General features: G+C 43.3%; 1 protein-coding gene across 1 annotated transcript in view; it reads right to left on the bottom strand.

The window, feature by feature from the left end:
* The window catches only part of rgs3a (regulator of G protein signaling 3a), a 128,939-nt gene that overhangs the window by 22,174 nt on the left and 83,736 nt on the right, over positions 1-23,029 (bottom strand). Inside the window, exon 11 of the mRNA XM_058383207.1 lies at positions 18,041-18,835. Within this exon, the coding sequence (XP_058239190.1) occupies positions 18,041-18,835 (795 nt within the window). The remainder of the gene's footprint in view (positions 1-18,040; positions 18,836-23,029) is intronic.

Genomic DNA, 23,029 nt, shown 5'->3' with positions numbered 1-23,029 from the left:
CCTCAGAAATGGAGTAAACACAAACGCTGCAGAGAAACACCGCAATCCCATCTCAGATAGATGAATGATCTCCATGCTTGGAGTTAATCCTCTGGAACAATCCGATCTCGTCACAGAGCGCATGCTTTACATGGTTAACATTCAGGCTGTTTGGATGCGAGCACTGTGGTGCGTCATGGGAAATGTCAGCCAAGAAAAAGCCCTCTTCCCGAGTCCTTGCTCTGAGCTCGTGTGACTGAGAAAGGAGATAAACGTCAGGTGGCAGGAACATAGAAAGCACAAACAACCAATGGACCGAAGATGAGCGCAGGAGCACGTGAAGAGAAATAAAACAATGTGACGAAGGACGTAAATTACAGTCCGTAAATTCCATTTCTATGGCAGACGCTGCACCGTGTTGTTATTTAACAACAAGAGAAGACTAATCATTGTTACAGAGATGTTTATTTAACTTTTATTGCTTTGTTTTTGGAAAAAAAAATTAAGGTAGGTTGTAGATGTTAATATCTGCTGTAACATAAGTGAATACAGGGATGAACTTCTTGTTACTTCTTGAACTTAATGTTAGTACAATGAAATACAACGATCAGACATAACACTCTGAGCAGTGAGAGGTGAAGTGAATAACACTGATGATCTCCTCATCATGGCACCTGTTAGTGGGTGGGATATATTAGGCAGCAAGTCAACATTTTGTCCTCAAAGTTCTATCAGTATCTATCAAAAGTGGTCCAAGGAAGGAACAGTGGTGAACCGGCGACAGGGTAATGGGCGGCCAAGGCTCATTGATACACATGGGGAGCGAAGGCTGACCCGTGTGATCCGATCCAACAGACGAGCTACTGTTGCTCAAATTGCTGAAGAAGTTAATGCTGGTCCTGATAGAAAGGGGTCAGAATACACAGTGTATGACAAGTTTTGGCAGCAAAAGGGGGACCAACACAATATAATTATTAAATCATGTATTTAGAGGAAAAATAGTGGGTATGGTGTTGGACTACTGATCGGAATGTTCGACCAACTCCACCTAGCTGCCACTGCTGGGGCCCTAAGCAAAGCCCTTAAGCCTCAGTGGCTCAGTTGTATAAAATGTGATCAAATGTAAGTCATTCTAGATAAGGACGTCTGCCAAATGGCAGAAATGTAAATATAAATGGAATAAAACTCTTCACAGCAGAATAATCAACTCCTGGGTAAAACCGTAACTCCGCCTCTTGCTGCTTCCTGTTCCACAATCTGACCTGAGTAATTTCCTTCCTGTTATTCCGGCCCTTTACATCACACTTCGTGCTCGCACCTTTCCGTTTCTCTCCCTCTATTCTTTCTTCTCCATCTACCTTCAGTAAAATCAGCTACCTGAGCACAATACGCATTCCCAAGCGACTTCTCCGAGACATTGGGAATGTTTGGCTATTGGTTTCCTCACATTGTGAGGAGAGTGTGTGAGAGCAGGACACAGGACATGACCTCTTTCTCCCGAGAGTAAAAGGTCTCACAATGGAGTAATCTGCTATGATAATAAGAATAAACATAATTGGGGGCGGAGCTAGCAAAGCTGGTTGGAGGATGGAGGATGGAGCTGGTAGGATTCAGGGAGATGTAGAAAGCATAAGGTCATAAGGTCACCTCAGGTTAGGTATGTAAATGAGTAATTGACCGTGTGAGTGATGTCATCTATTGACTTACAGAGTGATGGTGATGAGTCACGGACATTCACAAAAGATTTCACGAGAATCCACAGACAAAACACAGTGTGTATCTGATCTTTTGTATCTCAAGTAATCATCTGCATGGTGCTGAACATTCTGTATAGCATCTGTAGAAAATCAGGCTCTCTCTCACATCCTCAAATTAAGCAGCATACTAATCCCGGGTCTCCCAGCCAGCTCCATCAAACCGCTCCAGATGATTCAAAATGCAGCATCATGCCTCGTGTTCAACCAGCCTGAAATGACCCCATCACACCCCTCTACATCTCATTCCACTAGCTTTCTGTAAAAAGCAAATTCAAGACCTTGATGTTTGAAGATCTTTACCTGCACAGCACCTACCGCTGGCCTCTGTTACACTCACCCCCCAAACCTCACTCCCATACGGGTCATGGCACCAGTGCAACCCCCCTCAGGTCCTACTCGCACCCACTTCGAGTGGGTCTCGAACCCAGGTCTCTGGCATGGGAGGCAGGCGCACTAGTAGGCAAAAGACTGCAGCCACTAGTGCACCTTTTGAGATCACGGGAGTGAGGTTTACCTGCACAGCACCTACCGCTGGCCTCTGTTATATGAGCTCATGTATTCGGAAGAGGGCAGACAGTGCTTTCCTCTGAGCTGACCTGTGATGTCATTAAAAGCTCAAAATGAATGCTAGCATTAACCTACACCTCCCCCAAGTGCTCACAGATATTTGAAGGCAGGAAACTCGATATCTGATGCAAATTTTTGGACATGAAATTAGCAATAAACTATGTTTGTTTGATCGTAAATACTGACTTCAGCACTAAGTAATTGAAGCAGGACATTACTGAAGAACATCATTAATGCACACCTCCATAACCCTATCCTTCATTTCCTTCCTCTGACTGCTGCATTGTTTAGCAACCAGAACTATCACACACACACACACACACACACTCCACCGGATGTTCAATAGCCGTGAGCAATTGCTTACTCAATGAGAGTTAAATACCAGAGGGATGAAAGTTCAACAATAGAGAATGCATTAGCCTGTGTGTGTGTTTGTGTGTGTGTGTGTGTGTGTGTTTGCATGGAGCTCATTCTCCTGCTGTTATTGGTGTCTGCTGCAGCAGGACATGTCTGCTTCCTGCTGGTGTCACAGCTTCCTGTGGTGTGGGATGTTTGGGAACAATACGCCGCGATCATATTCAGGCTTCCTGTTAAATTCCCAAGTACCGATCCGCTCGGCCTGATCCAGGGCCCGGTTCCGGTTCCGGCAAAAGTATTCCCGAATTTGGCGTCAGCAGTATACCTCTCTTGCTTCTGGGGCTCTTGAAATTCTTATCAGACACAGAGAAGCAGTTTAGAAAGGGAAAGTCACAGGAAGTTCAGGAAGAGCTTGTCACAGAGCCGGCATGGGCATGGATAAATTCCATCTCTGTTCCGCCCACCATTCCAGGTTCTACTTATATCCCAAGATTAGAGGTGGCCTGGAGTATATTTAGTCAACAGAATTCCGTAATAACAGCAGACCGGCATTAGTTGTAGATAAAGAGCGCTAATATAAGCTAACGGGAAGGACAGGGAATCCTGTTCGGACGTGCTAATCAGGATTTTGTTCTTTTTTTAGAAAGCATTTTCCATGTGGGAATCTGGAGTGAATGTTTTTTCCTAACAAACAGCTAGCATGAGGATCTGTGATGGAGACATTTCAGGCGTTATGCTACAATATATTTTTAACAGATTTTATTTTTGAGCTTCATCGAGCGGAGAAGCAGTGTGTATCCTGAGAGCAAGAGTGTGTGTACCAAAAACAAGAGTGTGTATCCTGAGAGCAGGAGTGTGTATCCCGCGATCAGGAGTGTGTTTCCTGAGATCAGGAGTGTGTATCCAAAGATCAGGAATACACTATATTGCCAAAAGTATTCGCTCACCTGCCTTGACTCGCATATGAACTTAAGTGACATCCCATTCCTAATCCATAGGGTTCAATATGACGTCGGTCCACCCTTTGCAGCTATAACAGCTTCAACTCTTCTGGGAAGGCTGTCCACAAGGTTTAGGAGTGTGTTTATGGGAATTTTTGACCATTCTTCCAGAAGCGCATTTGTGAGGTCACACACTGATGTTGGACGAGAAGGCCTGGCTCTCAGTCTCCGCTCTAATTCATCCCAAAGGTGTTCTATCGGGTTGAGGTCAGGACTCTGTGCAGGCCAGTCAAGTTCCTCCACACCAGACTCTGTCATCCATGTCTTTATGGACCTTGCTTTGTGCACTGGTGCACAGTCATGTTGGAAGAGGAAGGGGCCAGCTCCAAACTGTTCCCACAAAGTTGGGAACATGGAATTGTCCAAAATGTCTTGGTATGCTGAAGCATTCAGAGTTCCTTTCACTGGAACTAAGGGGCCAAGCCCAGCTCCTGAAAAACAACCCCACACCATAATCCCCCCTCCACCAAACTTTACACTTGGCACAATGCAGTCAGACAAGTACCGTTCTCCTGGCAACCGCCAAACCCAGACTCGTCCATCAGATTGCCAGATGGAGAAGCGCGATTCGTCACTCCAGAGAACGCGTCTCCACTGCTCTAGAGTCCAGTGGCGGCGTGCTTTACACCACTGCATCCGACGCTTTGCATTGCACTTGGTGATGTATGGCTTGGCTGCAGCAGCTCGGCCATGGAAACCCATTCCATGAAGCTCTCTGCGCAATGTTCTTGAGCTAATCTGTAGGCCACATGAAGGTCTGGAGTTTGGAGGTCTGTAACGATTGACTGCAGAAAGTTGGCCACCTCTTCGCACTATGCGCCTCAGCATCCGCTGACCCCGCTCCGTCAGTTTACGTGGCCTACCACTTCGTGCTGTCGTTCCCAAACACTTCCACGTTCTTATAATACAGCTGACAGTTGACTGTGGAATATTTAGGAGCAAGGAAATTTCACGACTGGATTTGTTGCACAGGTGGCATCCTATCACAGTTCCACGCTGGAATTCACTGAGCTCCTGAGAGCGACCCATTCTTTCACAAATGTTTGTAAAAACAGTCTGCATGCCTAGGTGCTTGATTTTATACACCTGTGGCCATGGGAGTGATTGGAACACCTGATTCTGATAATTTGGATGGGTGAGGGAATACTTTTGGCAATATAGTGTATGTGTCCCGAGAGCAAAAGCGTGTATCTTAAGAGCAAGAGTGTTTGTCCAGAGAGCAAGAATGTGTATCCTGAGAGCAGTAGGAGTGTGTATCCCAAGCGCAAGTGTGTGGAGCCCGAGAGCAAGGAGCAAGAGTGTTTATCCCGAGAGCAAGAGTGTGTCTCATGAAAACAAGAGTGTGTATCCCGAGAGCAAGAGTGTGTGTCCCGAGAGCAGGAGTGTGTATCCCAAAAGCAAGAGTGTGTGTCCCGAGAGGAAAAGTGTGTGTGTCCCGAGAGCAGGAGTGTGTCCCGAGAGCAGGAGTGTGTATCCCAAAAGCAAGAGTGTGTGTCCCGAGAGGAAAAGTGTGTGTGTCCCGAGAGCAGGAGTGTGTGTCCCGAGAGCAGGAGTGTGTATCCCAAAAGCAAGAGTTTGTGTCCCGAGAGGAAAAGTGTGTGTGTCCCGAGAGAAGAAGTGTGTAACCTGAGAGCAAGAGTGTGTGCCCCAATAGGAACAGTGTGTATACCAAAAGCAGGAGTGTGTATCCCGAGAGCAAGAGTGTGTATCCCGAGAGCTAAAGAAAGAAAGAAAGACTACACTACACAACACTCACACTACACAACACTCAGAAGGTGTTTATCGTGATGTTGTTTATCCTTGACAGCAAAACTGCGACTAAATCATTAAAATATACAGAAACACAAGAGGCGCATGCAGAGGAACGCTCACCGGTAAAACGGCATGTAGGAAAAAGTTGTCTCACTGCAGAACACGCAAACACACAGAATGTCCCACAAACACACACACACACATGCACAAAACAAATCAGGTCCCCACTACCACTTCTCTGTGTGTTTGCCATCCACAAAAACTGACACCATGACAACAGAGTGCTTAGAGGTCTCTACTTTACGGTAACTGGTCCCAGTACATCTACACACACACACAGAGCATCAGTGACATCGCTGTACATTCAGCAGACCTCCACCTGCCTCCATCTATTCTGCCAGATCCATATTGGCAAAGACTCTGCTATAGCAACCAGGACACACACACAGGAAACACAAAAGAGCAAAGGGCGCCATGTGTCTGTGGCCTTCAAGAAACCGAGCTGCACTCCATGAATCTCCATCAGATCAGAAATTGCGCCGCTGAAGTAACTGACGTAACATACAGTATAACTGCAGGATGATTCATGTGTGATGGAATACAAGAACGGACGAGAAACTGAAACTCTCAGGATTATCACCTGAGGCAAGAATCAATAATGAATCAACAGTAAAGCACCGGTGAGTCAATTGGCATTCAGTGAAGATTTGGTAGTGAAGAAATGATAAATAAAGAGTGAATCAGAAGGGAATCAATAGAGATCAATCAATTGTTATAAATAGTAAATGACTAGTGAATCAAATCAGTGAAGAATTCAGAATCAAAAGACAATCAGTAAAGAATCAATGGTGAATCTGTAAAGATTCAGTAGAGAATCAATGGTGAATCAATAGAGATTCAGTGAAGTATCAACAATGAAAGAATCTATGATGACTCAATAATGAAAAGAGGTAAATGAACGGTGAATCATGAGGGAATCAATTCAGACTCAATAAAGACTTAATGGAGAATCAATAGATAATCAGTAAAGAATCAACAGTGAATCAGTAAAGAATCGATAGTGAAAAATGATGAATGGTGAATCATTAGAAAATCAATACAGGTTCTATAAATAATCAGTGGTGAATCTGTAAAAATTCAATAAATAATTAATGGTCAATACATGTTGAATCAATATTGAATCAACGGTAATGCTATGGTGAATCAATAGTGAATCAACGGAGATTCAATGAGGAAGCATTAATGAATCGAAAGCATCAGCAACGAATCTCATGTGAGGCAAGAACCAACAGTACAGTTGATTCAAAAGTGAATGGTTTTGAAGTCAATAAAGAATCAGTAATGAATCAATAAAGAGAAAAGAAAATATTCCCTCCCACAAATCTCTGTGCAATCTGTTACCACAGAAACACTAACTTATTAGAAGGAGTGCAATGACATAACCCTGTGATTAGCAGCTGCTCTCCTAGCAAACAAACCCAGACCTTCTGACCGATCAGCATCCAGAATTCAACACCATCCTTCCCAAATGTCTACTTACACTTTAGCTTTAGGATTTAGACAGATAATGTGCTAATCCCAGGATCTTTTGCATTCCTAAACACAGATGATTCATGAATTTGTACCTTCACACTTTCAGTGCTGCCAGAAGCCAAAAGCACAGCAAGAGCTACAGGATCTGTTTCCAACATTCATGAATTCACGCTGCTCCTGCGCGGAGATGTTCCCGCACGCTTCACCCGCTCGCCCAGACGCTCCTTTTCAGACCGCATGCAAATAAACAGCTTCTAATTAACTGCGGATGAGGAGATCGTGGAGCGGATTTGGACTGGAATCAGTCGAAAGCTAGTTCATCTCGGGCGAGTTAAAGCTAGCATGACAGAGTGCTAATTACACGCTTAGCAGTGAATCTGTGGTTTGGTAATAAACAATATTTGTGCAGCTCTTGCTATAAATACTGAGGACTCTAGCGTTTAATCCTGGACTTTAGCGTAGTCATTCTTCCTGAAGGAGTTAGGAGCTAGCCAGCACGTCTCTATTGTACAGCTGGAAATGGAAATGCTAATTAAGTGCTGCTTGCTATAACAGACGTTATGTAAGCTTTTTTGTGGAGTAAGTAATAAGCAGGAAGGAGATTGAAGCGGAGCAGCGGGTTCTTTAGAGAACAGGTTATAATCCTGGAAGACGTGTGCCACATCGCAGAGTAATGAAGTGTGAGAGGAGCTGTTTAAGAACGCGCTAGACTGCTGAGGGGCTATTATTAGCATAGCTAAACTAAACGAGGTGGGATGTGTTTGACCTGACATGGCTCAGCACAGTGAGCGGCGTGGGCCTACAGAGAAAAACTCAGAGAGGAAAGAAAGAAAGAAAGAAAGAAAGAAAGAAAGAAAGAAAGAAAGAAAGAAAGAAAGAAAGAAAGAAAGAAAGAAAGAAAGAAAAGAACTGAAAAGAAAGAAAGAAAGAAAGAAAGAAAGAAAGAAAGAAAGAAAGAAAGAAAGAAAGAAAGAAAGAAAGAAAGAAAAGAACTGAAAAGAAAGAAAGAAAGAAAGAAAGAAAGAAAGAAAGAAAGAAAGAAAAAGAAAGAAAGAACTGAAAAGAAAGAAAGAAAGAAAGAAAGAAAGAAAGAAAGAAAGAAAGAAAGAAAGAAAGAAAGAAAGAAAGAAAGAAAGAAAGAAAGAAAGAAAGAAAAGAACTGAAAAGAAAAGAACTGAAAAGAAAGAAAAAGAAAGAAAGAACTGAAAAGAAAGAAAGAAAGAAAGAAAGAAAGAAAGAAAGAAAGAAAGAAAGAAAGAAAGAAAGGTGCTTCCAAAAAATCTCCTCACATAAAATGTCACTGCATCAAAGGCTATCTACTCATTGGCCAGTTTATTAGGAACGCATTTCCTTGGTCAGGTTCGAGTCTTTCAGAATTTGTTGCCGTGGTGATGAGCGAGTGATCAGTCTTCCTCATGGTGTTCCCCTCCTGTCTGGTCAAGAACCGGAGTATCATCACTGAACACAAGGACTCAAAGGAACATCTGTAAAGATTAGAGGATGTTTTCCGAGGGGTTCCTAATAAAGTGGCATGGTTACTATAGAATCTATATGACACGCGAGTAGCATAGCCATCTGTTAGCATGTCAGAGTCAAACTAGTATCAACACCTTCTGACCAATCAGGCTGTGTGTATGTGTCTGGAGGTCATGTGACTCAGCTCGTGTGTGTGTGTGTGTGTGTGTGTTCAGTACTGAAGGTTCTGTTCACTGACTCTGAGGGGAAAAAAACTTCTGTTACTTAAACAAAACATACAGGCAGACGACAGACATACTGGAATACACATTAAACCCCGTCCCCTCACACACAAACACACACACACACACATACGCACACACACTTCCAAGAACACTCAATGAGGTAAACGATGTTTAGATAAGACGTTAGCACCTTTTTGAAGCGCCTCCATCTTTTTCCAAGACAAATACACACTGTAACACGAGCGCAGTGTACAAAAAAAAATCCCTCTTCCTGCCAAAAAAGGACGGCGTGTGAGATCCGTGCGAGAGACGCACGAGTTCGATAATTAGAATGTTAAAAATAAAAGTGCTTAATGTCACAGAGTCTCAAGAACGTGTAAACATTCAAGCTAATTTGAGTCAAGGAAACAAAAACAAAGGGAAAGGCCAGACGTTATTTCGTCCGGCGGCCAAAACATCCAGCGTGTTTACTGGTTTAGCAAATATTTACACGCCGTGCACTAAGAAGCGGCGGATTCAGGTCTGGTCAGATAAATCGACTTGACCTTGTCACCTTTTGTCCAGTTCCCAATACTCAGATAACATCCTGAGTGGCGTCGTCCCGCACGCTTCTGCAGCGCCCAAGCTTGATTACACACACACACACACTCCCCCACACACGTCCACCTCATTCAGCACTCATGCGGTACATGCTAAGCAGGACATGCTAACAGGGTTTAATGTGTAATGTTTTTTTCCTCATTAAGGGCTCGGTACATGCTAACATCTGTTTGCAAGCTAACATCAGTACATGCTAACATCTGCTAACATCTGTTTAAGTAACTGAAGTTTTTGTTTTTTTCCCTCTCAGGCTGCTCGTCATGTTTCCTGCTCTGAAGGTGAACTTTGGCTTTTCATCATCGAGCCGAATGTTTCCTCAGAGTTTCTCCCTGAAACTATTTATAGCACAACGTCTGTTATCAGAGACGGACAGATTCATTAATAACAGAGGAGGAGAGAAAACAAAGTCATGGTGGGGACAGACAGACAGACAGACAGACAGACAGACAGACAGACAGATAGATAAATAGATAGATAGATAGATAGATAGATAGATAGATAGATAGATAGATAGATAGATAGATAGATACTTGGAAAGGAAGGAAGAATAGAAGAAAGGAAGGAAGGAGGAATAGAAAGAAAGAAGAAAGGATAGATAGATAGATAGATAGATAGATAGATAGATAGATAGATAGATAGATAGATAGATAGATAGATACTGGGAAAGAAAGAAAGAAAGAAGAAAGAAAGAAAGAAAGAAAGAAAGAAAGAAAGAAAGAAAGAAAGAAAGAAAGAAAGAAAGGAGGTCAGCATGCTCTTTAGGAGCAGTAGAGTTGGTCAGTTGCTCAGCGCTCCCTCTAGTGTCAGAATGTGGAACTACAGGCAGTCAGTGACGTTCTTCAGGAGCACAACATTAAACACTTTTTGGTTATGGGCGTGATGATGGTCTGTAATGATGATGCAGCAGTGCAGCAGTGAAACTACACCTCTGGTTCCTGTGTGGTTCCTCTGGTTCCTGTGTGGTTCCTCTGGTTCCTGTGTTTAACGTCCATGGATGAGTTTCAGAGAAGAGGAATCTCTCCAACATCGCTTCTAGCTTCTCATTAAAATCTCTTCTCGCACTGGTGTTTAATCTCACTCACTCTGTGATCAGCTTCAAATATTCATTTTTATGCCTTCTGAACTAAAAGAAACACTCGCTGCTCCATCACCTGGACAGATGTTACCATGGTAACTCAACAGGAAGTGACATCTGTTAGGGCGTGTCCCGTAGAGACGGGATCTGAAGCTGCAGAGACCCGAGCGTCGGCGTCCAGCTGAGACTGAAACAGATGAGTAATGAAAGTGTCTCTGCTGCATTCCTTCCGTCTGCTGCTGATCCTGCAGAAGCACCGGATCAGTCCATCACAAAACTGGACATCACAACACTGCAGTGACGTGACCAGGCTCTGTGCTCTGACCCTCCATGGATGGGATATGTGAAGAAAGAATTTCACTGTGCAGTCATGTTTATGTGACAAATAAAGGCTACTTAACTTAAACCCACCACAGGGGGCAGAAATAAAGATATGGGAATTTACATAAATACTGAGAGAGAGAGAGAGAGAGAGAGAGAGAAAGAAAGAAAGAAAGAAAGAAAGAAAGAAAGAAAGAAAGAAAGAAAGAAAGAAAAAAAGACGCTTTCAAAAAATTCTAAATCTCCTCACAGAAAACGCTCACATTTTTAGATAAGGTGGAATTAACTAGTGTGTGTGTAGTGTGTAGTGTGTGTGTGTAGAGCATGTGTGTGTGTGTGTAGAGCGTGTGTGTGTGCATAGTGTGTGTGTGTGTGTGTGTGTGTGCTGTGGAGCAGCTCTACATTCTCCAGTGTAACAGAAGTTTCTAGATCTCTCACTCCTCCAGTCACAGAGCAGCACAATGTTCTCTCCTCAAGATTCAGTGTCCTGCAGCGTCCTGTCCTGTCCTGTCCTCACACACACTCAAAGCTCTGACTGATTATTGTTCTTTATATTGTGGACCTTCCATGGGAATAGACTCTGTGTGAGATGCCAGGGCGCACACACACACACACACACACACACAACCTGAGCTCAGGAAGTCAGCATGTGTAAATAATTGATACTGCTACAGAAAATTATCCTATTTACTGCTTTTTCTAAACAAACACAGAAGGATCTCAATTAAAAATGAAATAAAAAATTCACATTATTAATAATTCTTCCTACACTCTGGATTCTGATTATTCAGAATTTCCCGTCTCTGCGCTCGGTCAGATTTCATTTGAGGGGCAACGAGCTGAATTAGTACAGACAGTTCTACTCTGGCATCTGCAGAATATTAGCACTAATTCAATTATTCTAACTCACTGAGTGGAAAGATGGAATGATTTTGGTGTTGCATAATAAGACTGGGGTTGTTATGAAAACTGGAGCGAGTGCAGATTATCGCTGTGTCCTTACACACACTCAGCAGTGTGTTTTAGTGTGTGTGTTTGTGTGTGTGTGTGTGTGGGTGTGTGGGTGTGTGTGCTGAAGTGGAAAAACAGTGGTGTAGGAGATATATAGCACGGTGGTCCTGTGCTCCATCTTGTTTTATTGCTTCTCTCCGCTAATGACGTTTTCTCGCTATCGGATGTTGGAGAGGGATAAGATACAAAGAAGAGCAGAACGGAAAGATGGGATAAAAGCACGGGCCAGGAAGTAAGAGAGAGAGAGAGAGAGAGAGAGAGAGACAAAAGGGGGGGCAGAGAGAGATATATATATATATATATATATATATATATATATATATATATATATATATATATATATGGAGAGAGAGAGAGAGAGAGAGAGAGGGAGAGAGAGAGAGAATGGAAAATGCTAAATGAAATCTCCGGCTGGAATCCAAGTGTCTAGGAAGTTCCTACTTGAACAAACATGAATCTGGAAGATTCATGAAAGAAAGAAGAATGAACGCGTCTGCCTTTCAACTCTTTGCCCTCCTTTACTCTCCGTACATGTAAAAGTGTGTTTTATGACATCATCGTAGCATTGCTGCACTTCTGATTGGCTGACAGCGTTCTGATCGCATCTTAGACGTTTATACGTAGAGTCGACGTGAAGGTTTTCGTGAAGATGGAACGGCCTTCATAGTAATCATCATGTATGAGTTCTCCAGTGCTGCAGGTGGCGCTGTTCGGATCTCTGTCCATTTTAATCCATTTTCCATGAAACATGTAGCTTCAGCCAGGCAAATGAAGCATGATTAATGATTAAAACAATAAAATGACACTGTATTGGCAAAAGTTTTGGGACACCCCTCCACATCACTGAGTTCAGGTGTTGTTTTTCAGGGGTTGGGCTCGGCCCCTTAGTTCCAGTGAAAGGAACTCTTAATGCTTCAGCTTCATACCAAGACATTTTGGACAATTTCATGCTCCCAACTTTGTGGGAACAGTTTGGGGATGACCCCTTCCTGTTCCAACATGACTGCACACCAGGGGACAAAGCAAGGTCCATAAAGACATGGATGAGTGAGTTTGGTGTGGAGGAACCTGACTGGCCTGCACAGAGTCCTGACCTCAACCCCATAGAACACCTTTGGGATGAATTAGAGTGGAGACTGTGAGACAGACCAAAACTGGGACGTCTGCCTTTACATGCACATGAATGTAATATGGAGTTGTCCCACCCTTTGCAGCTATAACAGTTTCGACTCTACTGGTCGGGCTTTCCACAGGGTTTAGGAGTGTGTTTATTGGAATTTTTGACCGTTCCTCTAGAAGCACATTTGTGAGGTCAGACACTGATGTTGGATGAGAAGGTCTGGCTCTCAGTCTCCGTCATTACAAAAGAAGTCGTATATGGTCAATGGATTGAATGAGGGGGAGGGGTGACAATAAAATAATATCTGATTGCTATTTTCATTAAAACTTTCTATCAAGGCCCTTCATAAGTTCTTTATGAATGTTAGAGAATGTGTTGGAAGTGTGGAAAGCTGTACCACTCTGAATAAAAAAGATTCCTCAGTTCAGAGCTGAAAGTGTGCAATGGAAACAGTTACAGCAGACATCACACACTCCAGAGCCTATAACTCTCACCAGGCAGCGTCTTCAAGCTGATTTGTGGCTTTTTCCATTCTCCTCTCTTAATTTGTGTGTGCACGGTCAATGAGAAGTATCCACACAGCAACGTCCGTCACGCATGCTCGACATTCACTAAACAGACCGTAAAGACACCAGGGAGTTTCAGCTCTGCAGGCAAGGAGCATGAAAAGATTCAAACAAGAAAATTTGCAGGAAATTTTGTTTATCTTGAGCTGGTATGTAGGAGTGAGATCCAATGAGCCACACCAGGAATATCCAAGAATCAGAGCCAGAAAAAGGATGTGACTAAACCCGAGTGAAAGCCTTAAAGAGTCGGATTAATTAAAATAAAATTAGAGGCATGAAAAAAAAAAAAAGTTGGAGCTATAAAGACTCGGGATTCACCAAAAACTAGAGCCACAAAAAACTTGCCAAGAATTTGAGTATTTACGATCTGAGAATCAAAGCCAAAAATACTGGGACTGGGACTAACCAAGAATAAAAGTCTTAAAGACTGGGATTAAACAATTATTATAGTATAAAATTAAGGGACAATCCAAAAATCAGAACCTTAAGACTTTTGTGCCAAAAATGCCAAAATGTCAAAGACTGAGACTAACCAAGAAACAGAGTCTAGCAGACTAGGACTAACCAAGAACTAGAACCACAAAGACTGGGACTAACCAAAAAAATAGAGTCTTAAAAACTGGGACTAACCAGGAACTAGAGCCTTGGTGACTAGGACTAACCAAGAACTAGAACTATAAAGACTGGGACTAACCAAGAACTAGAGCCTTGAAGACTAAGACTAACCAGGAACCTAAGCCATGAAGACTGGGACTAACCACTAACTAGAACCAAAAAGACTTAAACTAACCAAGAAGTAGATCCTTGAAGACTAAGAATAACCAAGAACCAGAGCCTAGCAGATAGAGTTTTAAAGCCTAGGATTAACCAACAACTAGAACCATAAAGACTGGGACTAACCAAGAACTATAGTCTTAGAGACTGGGACTAACCAAGAACTATAGTCTTAGAGACTGGGACTAACCAAGAACAAATAGTCTTAGAGACTAGGACTAACCAAGAACCAGAACCATAAAGACTAAGACTAACCAAGAACCAGAGTCTAGCAGACTGGGACAAACAAATAGAGTCTTAAAGATTAGGTCAAACCAAAAACAAGACTCTGACAGACTGGGACTCATCAAGTACTAGAGCTTAAAAGATGGGGATTAAAGAATAGTAAAAGCCTTAACAACTAGGACTAACCTGGAACTAGTTCTATATATACACTATATTGCCAAAAGTATTAGCTCACCCATCCAAATAATCAGAATCAGGTGTTCCAATCACTTCCATGGCCACAGGTGTATAAAATCAAGCACCTAGGCATGCAGACTGTTTTTACAAACATTTGTGAAAGAATGGGTCGCTCTCAGGAGCTCAGTGAATTCCAGCGTGGAACTGTGATAGGATGCCACCTGTGCAACAAATCCAGTCGTGAAATTTCCTCGCTCCTAAATATTCCACAGTCAACTGTCAGCTGTATTATAAGAACGTGGAAGTGTTTGGGAACGACAGCAACTCAGCCACGAAGTGGTAGGCCACGTAAACTGACGGAGCGGGGTCAGCGGATGCTGAGGCGCATAGTGCGAAGAGGTCGCCAACTTTCTGCAGAGTCAATCGCTACAGACCTCCAAACTTCATGTGGCCTTCAGATTAGCTCAAGAACAGTGCGCAGAGAGCTTCATGGAATGGGTTTCCATGGCCGAGCAGCTGCATCCAAGCCATACATCACCAAGTGCAATGCAAAGCGTCGGATGCAGTGGTGTAAAGCACGCCGCCACTGGACTCTAGAGCAGTGGAGACGCGTTCTCTGGAGTGACGAATCGCGCTTCTCCATCTGGCAATCTGATGGACGAGTCTGGGTTTGGCGGTTGCCAGGAGAACGGTACTTGTCTGACTGCATTGTGCCAAGTGTAAAGTTTGGTGGAGGGGGGATTATGGTGTGGGGTTGTTTTTCAGGAGCTGGGCTTGGCCCCTTAGTTCCAGTGAAAGGAACTCTGAATGCTTCAGCATACCAAGACATTTTGGACAATTCCATGCTCCCAACTTTTTGGGAACAGTTTGGAGCTGGCCCCTTCCTCTTCCAACATGACTGTGCACCAGTGCACAAAGCAAGGTCCATAAAGACATGGATGACAGAGTCTGGTGTGGATGAACTTGACTGGCCTGCACAGAGTCCTGACCTCAACCCCATAGAACACCTTTGGGATGAATTAGAGCGGAGACTGAGAGCCAGGCCTTCTCGTCCAACATCAGTGTGTGACCTCACAAATGCGCTTCTGGAAGAATGGTCAAAAATTCCCATAAACACACTCCTAAACCTTGTGGACAGCCTTCCCAGAAGAGTTGAAGCTGTTATAGCTGCAAAGGGTGGACCGACGTCATATTGAACCCTATGGATTAGGAATGGGATGTCACTTAAGTTCATATGCGAGTCAAGGCAGGTGAGCCAATACTTTTGGCAATATAGTGTATTTGCATTTACCAAGACTTAGAGTCTTATCAGTTGGAACTAACCAAGAACTAAATCCTCAAAGACTGGGACTAACTTCTGAAGGCTATCATTTTTTTAAATGTTCTAGCACTTTCCTGGGCAAAGTAATTAAATTCTTCTGCTGCAGCTGCAGTTAGAAGCAGATATACTTGATCTATTGTTCCCCGGGATGATGAGCTTGTATTGTTCTCACACCGTAAACCTTTCCGTACTCCACTGAGCATCACAGGAAATTATTTTCTGGGTTTTTTTTTCCCACATTTGGATGCTCACAAATGCAAGGCTGCATCGCTGCAGGGATGTTTTATTGATATATTTTTTTTAAATGTCATTTGAAATGTCAGCTTGATTTACTGTACAGCTTCTGCATTGTTTTATGGAAAGATGCTCGGCGATATACACAGCCACAGAGACAGGGCTCTTCCAAACAGCCAACAGCTGGGGAAAACCGAGCCTGATGACGCCAGTAGGTAGTAAAATTACACTGAGATTCAGCCAAAACACACATAGAGATACACACACACTACCTCATGGCACATTCCTTCTTCTATGCTAACACTGCCATTTAAGGTTCCGAAATCTCCAGGACTGACTGCATCCATCTTCTACGCTATCTCTCTCTCTATCTATCTCTCTCTCTTTCTCTCTCTCTCTCTCTCACACACACACATTATGTACACATATACAACACACATAATGCTAATACGCGGATTCTTATTCCACTATTTGCCTCCAAAAACCTTTCCAAGGAATCTAAAGAACACTAGCGTCTATTGTTATTTGACTCAAAAGCTAAAGGGGACACAAACTTTTGCACTCAATTCTATACACACATGCACTAGCCGGTAGTCACGTGCAAGCGGGGGAAATCATTCTTGTTGCAGTTGTTGAGCTTTTGACCGAGTTTCAGCAGCTACACAGCGCCCTCTAGTGGACCAGACGAGAAAAAATAAATTACAGTTGGCTTTAAAAAAATCTTCAAAATCCCGGAACACTGAAATCAAGTTCAGGATACTGTCCTGTGGATGATGACGTCACTGCTGTATGATTATGTAATGTCCTGTGTATTTTTTAGAACCATACGATACAACAAGATATTCAGTATTCAGGATTATTATGATTTATACCAGAACACTAAAATATATATGGATGATGTGAGTTTGGACATTTGGGTTGAATTCTTTTTACACATGCACTGGACACTGGACACAAAATTGTTTTAAATTTTACAATTTGTACTTTATATTTAATTGCAAATTATGAAATTTAGGCATTTTATTTAAATAATAAAATAAATAAAATAATAATAATAAAAATAATAATAATAATAATTATTATTGTTGTTGCTGTTGTTGTTTTTAATTATTTAATTAATTATAAGTTTATATATCAATTCATTTATTAATTTATTTATTTATAATAATAATTAGTAGTAGTAGTATATTTGTTCATTCATTCATTCATTCATTATTTATTTATTTATTTATTTATTTGTTTGCTTGTTTGTATAGGTTTTTGGATTTTTTTTTAGCATTTGTAACAATTAGCTGATTTGGTAAAATTTTTGGTATTATATGTTTTTACACACACACACACACACACACATTAAATGTTCTATGTTTACAGTATATATGTCAAAAAAAAATTCTTATTGTTTACAAATCCTCTTATCTGCACAATGGTCACTACAGACTGGACACTGGTCAGTGCTATGATACAGTACGTGTCTGTCCTGTAGTGTATGTTTTGGCTTGCACTGTTTGCACATTATGCACTTTATGTGGCCAGGACAGCTACTTTTTAGCCTTTAGCTCTGTGTTGTTTTATGTAGCCCCATCGTCCTGGACAAATGTTTTATATCACTACATACTGTTGAAATGACCATTAAAGCTTCTTGATTTGACTTTAAAAAAGAAAAATAACTCCTGATATTCATATGCTGTAAGGATGATATACACCTATACACCCAGACACTCAATATCATTTATACTGCAGACTTATTGCTGGAATAAACTGCTTCGAACTGTGTTATTTACCAGAAGTGACCACTAGGTGGCATCATCACACAGATTATCACCAAAAAGAGGGATTTCTGTACAGTAGTGTCGCATTTCAGGCTATCGTAATGGAGTGTGTGCTGTTACTCTGTGCTGAATGCATTACACATGTGACATGAGGTTATAAGCTGTCATGACGTTGCTGAGACGTGTTTATGAACAGCTCACCTTCCTGCCGGAGAACAGCATGCAGAGCTGGTGCATGGAGCCTCCATTCTTGGTCAACTCCTTCTTCAGGGTTTTGGGTGAAGGTAGCGTCCAGCCCCCCTTGCTGGCGGTGGTGACCTCCAGGCGGTTGATGGCGTTGTCGGAGGTGAAGCAGGTGGTCCGCGGGTCCTGCAGGAGGCTTCCCTCGCTGTGCGTGCGTCTGCGTAGCGAGTTCTGGACGCTCAGACCTCCGGAGCCACCATGTTTCTCACACGAGGTCGCCTCCACCATGCTCCGTCTCTTAGTGGGCTCCAAAAAGTTATCATCGCTGTCTTCCTCATCTTCATCATCGTCGTCATCGTCGTCATCGTCTTCGTCCTCGTCCTCTTCATCGGTGGCAGTCGAGGACAGAGCGTCGGTGCTGAAAGACCGATCCAGGCGTAATTCTGGGATGATGAAGGATGAGGAAGAAGAGGAGGCCGGAGGATTGGTGTCGTAATCTTCATTCTTCTCCTCCTCGACTTCAGCGCCGCGTGAGCCTTCCTCTTCTTCTTCATCTTCTTCTGGAGGAGGAGGAGTCATTTTCTCCTCTTCTTCCTCCTCTCCTCTGTCCACCCTCCATATGTCACTCAGGCTGCCCTCGGTGGACGGGGGAGGTGTAGGAGGTACGAGGTGCCGAGTCTCGTCCAGAGGAGTGCTGCCTGGGGTGCCTGTGGTTCCCGGGGCGTCAGACGGGCTGCCGAGAGAGTGCTCATCCTCCGAGGGGCGCCACTGAGCACCCAGATCACACTGTTCATCCAGTTTAGGCTCCAGCATCTGAGGAAACACAGAAGACAATAATATGATTCAAATGAAAGACTGGTAAAAGAGCTGCGTGTTGATTGGTTCATACGAGACTACATGAAAAATGTGTTAAAGGGAATGATTTATTAATGATTTGATTTGATAGACTGTGATACAAAGTGATTTATATTCCTTAAAATGATTTGAAATAAAAGGTGTGGCACTAACAGTAAAGAAGCCACACCTCCTTTACTACTTTACTGGGACTGATAAACAGAGAGGCCACGCCTTCTTCAGTGATACACACAGAGGCCACACCCCCTTCACAGGGACAGCAAAAAGCTACGTCCACTGAATATACATGGATGCTACAGCTGTTTAATAGACACTGAAGGCCACACCTCTTTAATATACATACATATACACACACACACAATCACACACACACACACAATCACACACACACACAATCACACACACACACACAATCACACACAATCACACACACACACACACACAATCACACACAATCACACACACACACACACACACAATCACATACAATCACACACACAGGCACGACACCACTTTATTCACACACACACACACACACACACACACACAGAGGCCACACCTCTTTAATATATATATATACACACACACACACACACCTCTTTAACATACACACTACACATAGATATACACACACAGAGAACTGGAACCAGGAGTGCGTGTGCTAGCATGCACGCGTGTCAGGGAATTCTCCAGGAGAGCCGCTGGTTATTTTAGACACAATTTACACCCACATTTTTCTGCCTAATCCTGGTGTCCGTGTGTCCGAGCTGCAGCACACACACACACACACACACATACACACACACACACACACGGCACCTCGACAAAAACAAGTAGCACTAAAGAGCTCTTAGCAAGTAAGCAAGTGCTAATTATAGCAGGTGAAGCTAATTATAGCGTGTTTATGATGGATGTCAGTCAGTGTAATGCAGCTAGGAACTCATGTTAAAGTCTTTCCAAATGATTTGACCTGTGATCCCCCTCCCCAACCACACACACACACACACACACACACACACCGTCTCTGTCACACTATCATTAGCTAACAGTTCGGGCTGCAGATTGCCACCTGGCTCTTTCTGGGAATAGTAGGACATCGCTGCACTGCTTGTTTACGCCTCGGTGGCACTTCTCAGTATTCCGTTTGTTCCGCACCACACGCTCGGAGCGCCGCGGCTTCAAAAAGGTCATAAGCCATGGAGGTTTAGTGAAACATTTACAGCATTGTCCGAGAGGCAACAGACGCCGGCCTCTGCCAAGGACCTCATGTGGACGCTAATACGCATTAATGTTAGTGTGAACACACACATATACACACACACACACCTCACTCAGTGTGATTATTCTTATTAAGCGCTGATCTATCCCAGAAACACTATGTGTGAAGTTGGAATATATACACACACACACACACACACACACACACACACACGCACACACGCACACACACACACACACACACACACACAAATACACACCTCACTCAGTGTGATTATTCTTTTTAAGCGCTGATCTATCCCGGAAACACTATGTGTGAAGCTGGAATACACACACATACACACACACGCACAGAGGGTACACCTCATTAATATACACACACACACACACATACACACACACACACAATCACACACACACACCCAGAGAAAAAAAAAAAATAATAATAATAAAAAAGATTTTAAAATGTAAACAATAATAAAGAGTTATTTAATGATGAGATTATTAAAGCACAGTGCGGTCAGTGATGTGCGGGGGAGACGAGCTGCCTGGGGGAGACGAGCTGCCTGGGGAAATCTCGCCCAGAATAAATCCACCTCAGGCCACAAGCTTCAGCGTACATTTCCTTACAAACAAATGCAACACCACAGTGTTCTGGGACGTCACGTGGAGGAGAGAGACGGAACAAGCTTCCCTGTGCGTGTGTGTGTGTGTTTGTGTGTGCGTGTGTGTGTGTGTTTGTGTGTGTGTGTTTGTGTTTGTGTGCATGTGTGTGTGTGCGTGTGTGTTTGTGTGTGTGTGTGTGTGCGTGTGTTTGTGTGTGTGTGTGTGCGTGTGTGCGTGTTTGTGTTTGTGTGTGTGTGTGTGTTTGTGTGTGTGTTTGTGTGTGTGTTTGTGTGTGCGTGTGTGTGTGTGCGTGTTTGTGTTTGTGTGTGTGTGTGTTTGTGTGTGTGTTTGTGTGTGTGTGTGTGTGTGTGTGTGTGTGTGCGTGTGTGTGTGCGTGTTTGTGTGTGCATGTGTGTGTGTGCGTGTGTGTTTGTGTGTGTATGTTTGTGTGTGTGTGTGTGTGTATGTGAGTGAGGAAGTGAAGTGTACTCACATAAAACATCATCCACTTATATAACACTTACATATAAAATGGGATTCTAATTTAAAAAAAATCTCTCTCCCTCCATTCACCCATCCATCCTTCCCTCCCTCCCTCCATCCACCCATCCATCCCTCCATCCATCCATTTACCCATCCATCCATCCCTCCCTCCAATCACCCATTTACCCATCCATCCGTCCCTCCATCCATCCATCCATCCATCCATCCACCCATCCATCCCTCCATCCACCCATCCATCCATCCATCCATCCATCCCTCCCTCCCTCTAATCACCCATATATCCATCCATCCATCCATCCATCTATCCCTCCCTCCAATCACCCATTCACCCATCCATGTATCTATCCATCTATCCTTATATCAGTCTATCCTCTTGTCCATCAGTCCATCCATTCATTTGTTGATCCATTCAAACAATCATATATCCATTTTCCATCTATCCCTTACATTCATTCATCCATCCATCCATCCCCCATCCCTCAATCCATTTATCCATCTCTCATCCCTCCATCCATCCTTCCATCCATCCATCCATCCATCTATCTATCTCTCCATCCACCCATCCATCCATCCATCCATCAGTGTCCACAATTCATTCATCTCTCCATGTATCTGTTCACATGTCTGTTCATCCATCCATCCATCCATCCATCCATCCATCCATCCATACATCTATCCTTCCACCCATGTATCCATCCCTCATCCATCCCTCAATCCATTTATCCATATCTCCATTCATCCATCCATCTATCTATCTCTCCATCCATCCATCCATCCATCCATAGAGCCAGCCAGCCATCCATCAGTGTCCACAATTCATTCATCTCTCCATGTATCTGCTCACATGTCTGTCCAACCATACATCTATCCATCCATATATCCATTCATCTGTCTATCCCTCTATCCATCCCTCCATCCATCTCACCATCTCTCCATCCATCCATCCATCCATCCATCTATCTATCCCTCTATCCATCCCTCCATGCATCTCGCCATCCCTCCATCCATCCCTCATCCATCCCTGAATTTCTCTTCCATTTATCCATCCATCCACACATCTATCCCTTCATCCATCCCTCCATTCCTCCCTGAATCCATCCATCCCTCCTCCTTTTATCCATCCATTTATTCAATCCCTCCATGCATTAAAAGAAGTCTTCTAATTGAGCTACTACAGCAGCTCAGTTTCAGAATCAACACTTTAAGCTCAGCCTCCTCCTTCTGGGCCAAAATTCCTGAATTTTCTTGTGAAAGCCTGTAATATCAGTTCATCATCCGTTTAGAGCGAGGTCACAGAGTCAAGTCCAGATCAATTCCCATCGCATTATTAACTAGCTGAATAAACAACAACGACAGCAATCCTAGCATCTTTCCTCCGAATGTAACGTTCTGAAATCTGTAAACAGATCAGACATTCGGATCAGACAGCTGGGAACGATGCAACGTTCTGACTGAAAATGAATTGATATCGATTCCAACATTACAACATGGAGTACTTGGCAGTTTAATGATGTCACACAACAATAAGCTAATAATTGTCCATTAAGGCTGGATGTGGAATGATTCAATCGCAAAGCACTTCACATTTCAACAAGCTGAGGGCAGACTGTCCAAACCGACCATTAGCCATATCCGTTCCTGCCTTTTATTTTTCAGATGTCTTGGTGAAGAACATCCGCTCGTCACCACATCCCCTCCTTCCTCACGGAGCCGGAACGCCTCGGGCTCTGTCCCGTGCCCTTCACTCTTTTGTTCTGGATTTTGTAGGAACCAGCACTGAGTCAGGAAATATCGACTGGGATAAAAATAACTCTGTACATAAAC

The sequence above is a fragment of the Hemibagrus wyckioides genome, linkage group LG28, assembly GCF_019097595.1.
Source record: "Hemibagrus wyckioides isolate EC202008001 linkage group LG28, SWU_Hwy_1.0, whole genome shotgun sequence".
In the NCBI taxonomy this organism is placed as follows: domain Eukaryota; kingdom Metazoa; phylum Chordata; class Actinopteri; order Siluriformes; family Bagridae; genus Hemibagrus; species Hemibagrus wyckioides.
This window is presented reverse-complemented; position numbering and strand designations above follow the sequence as displayed.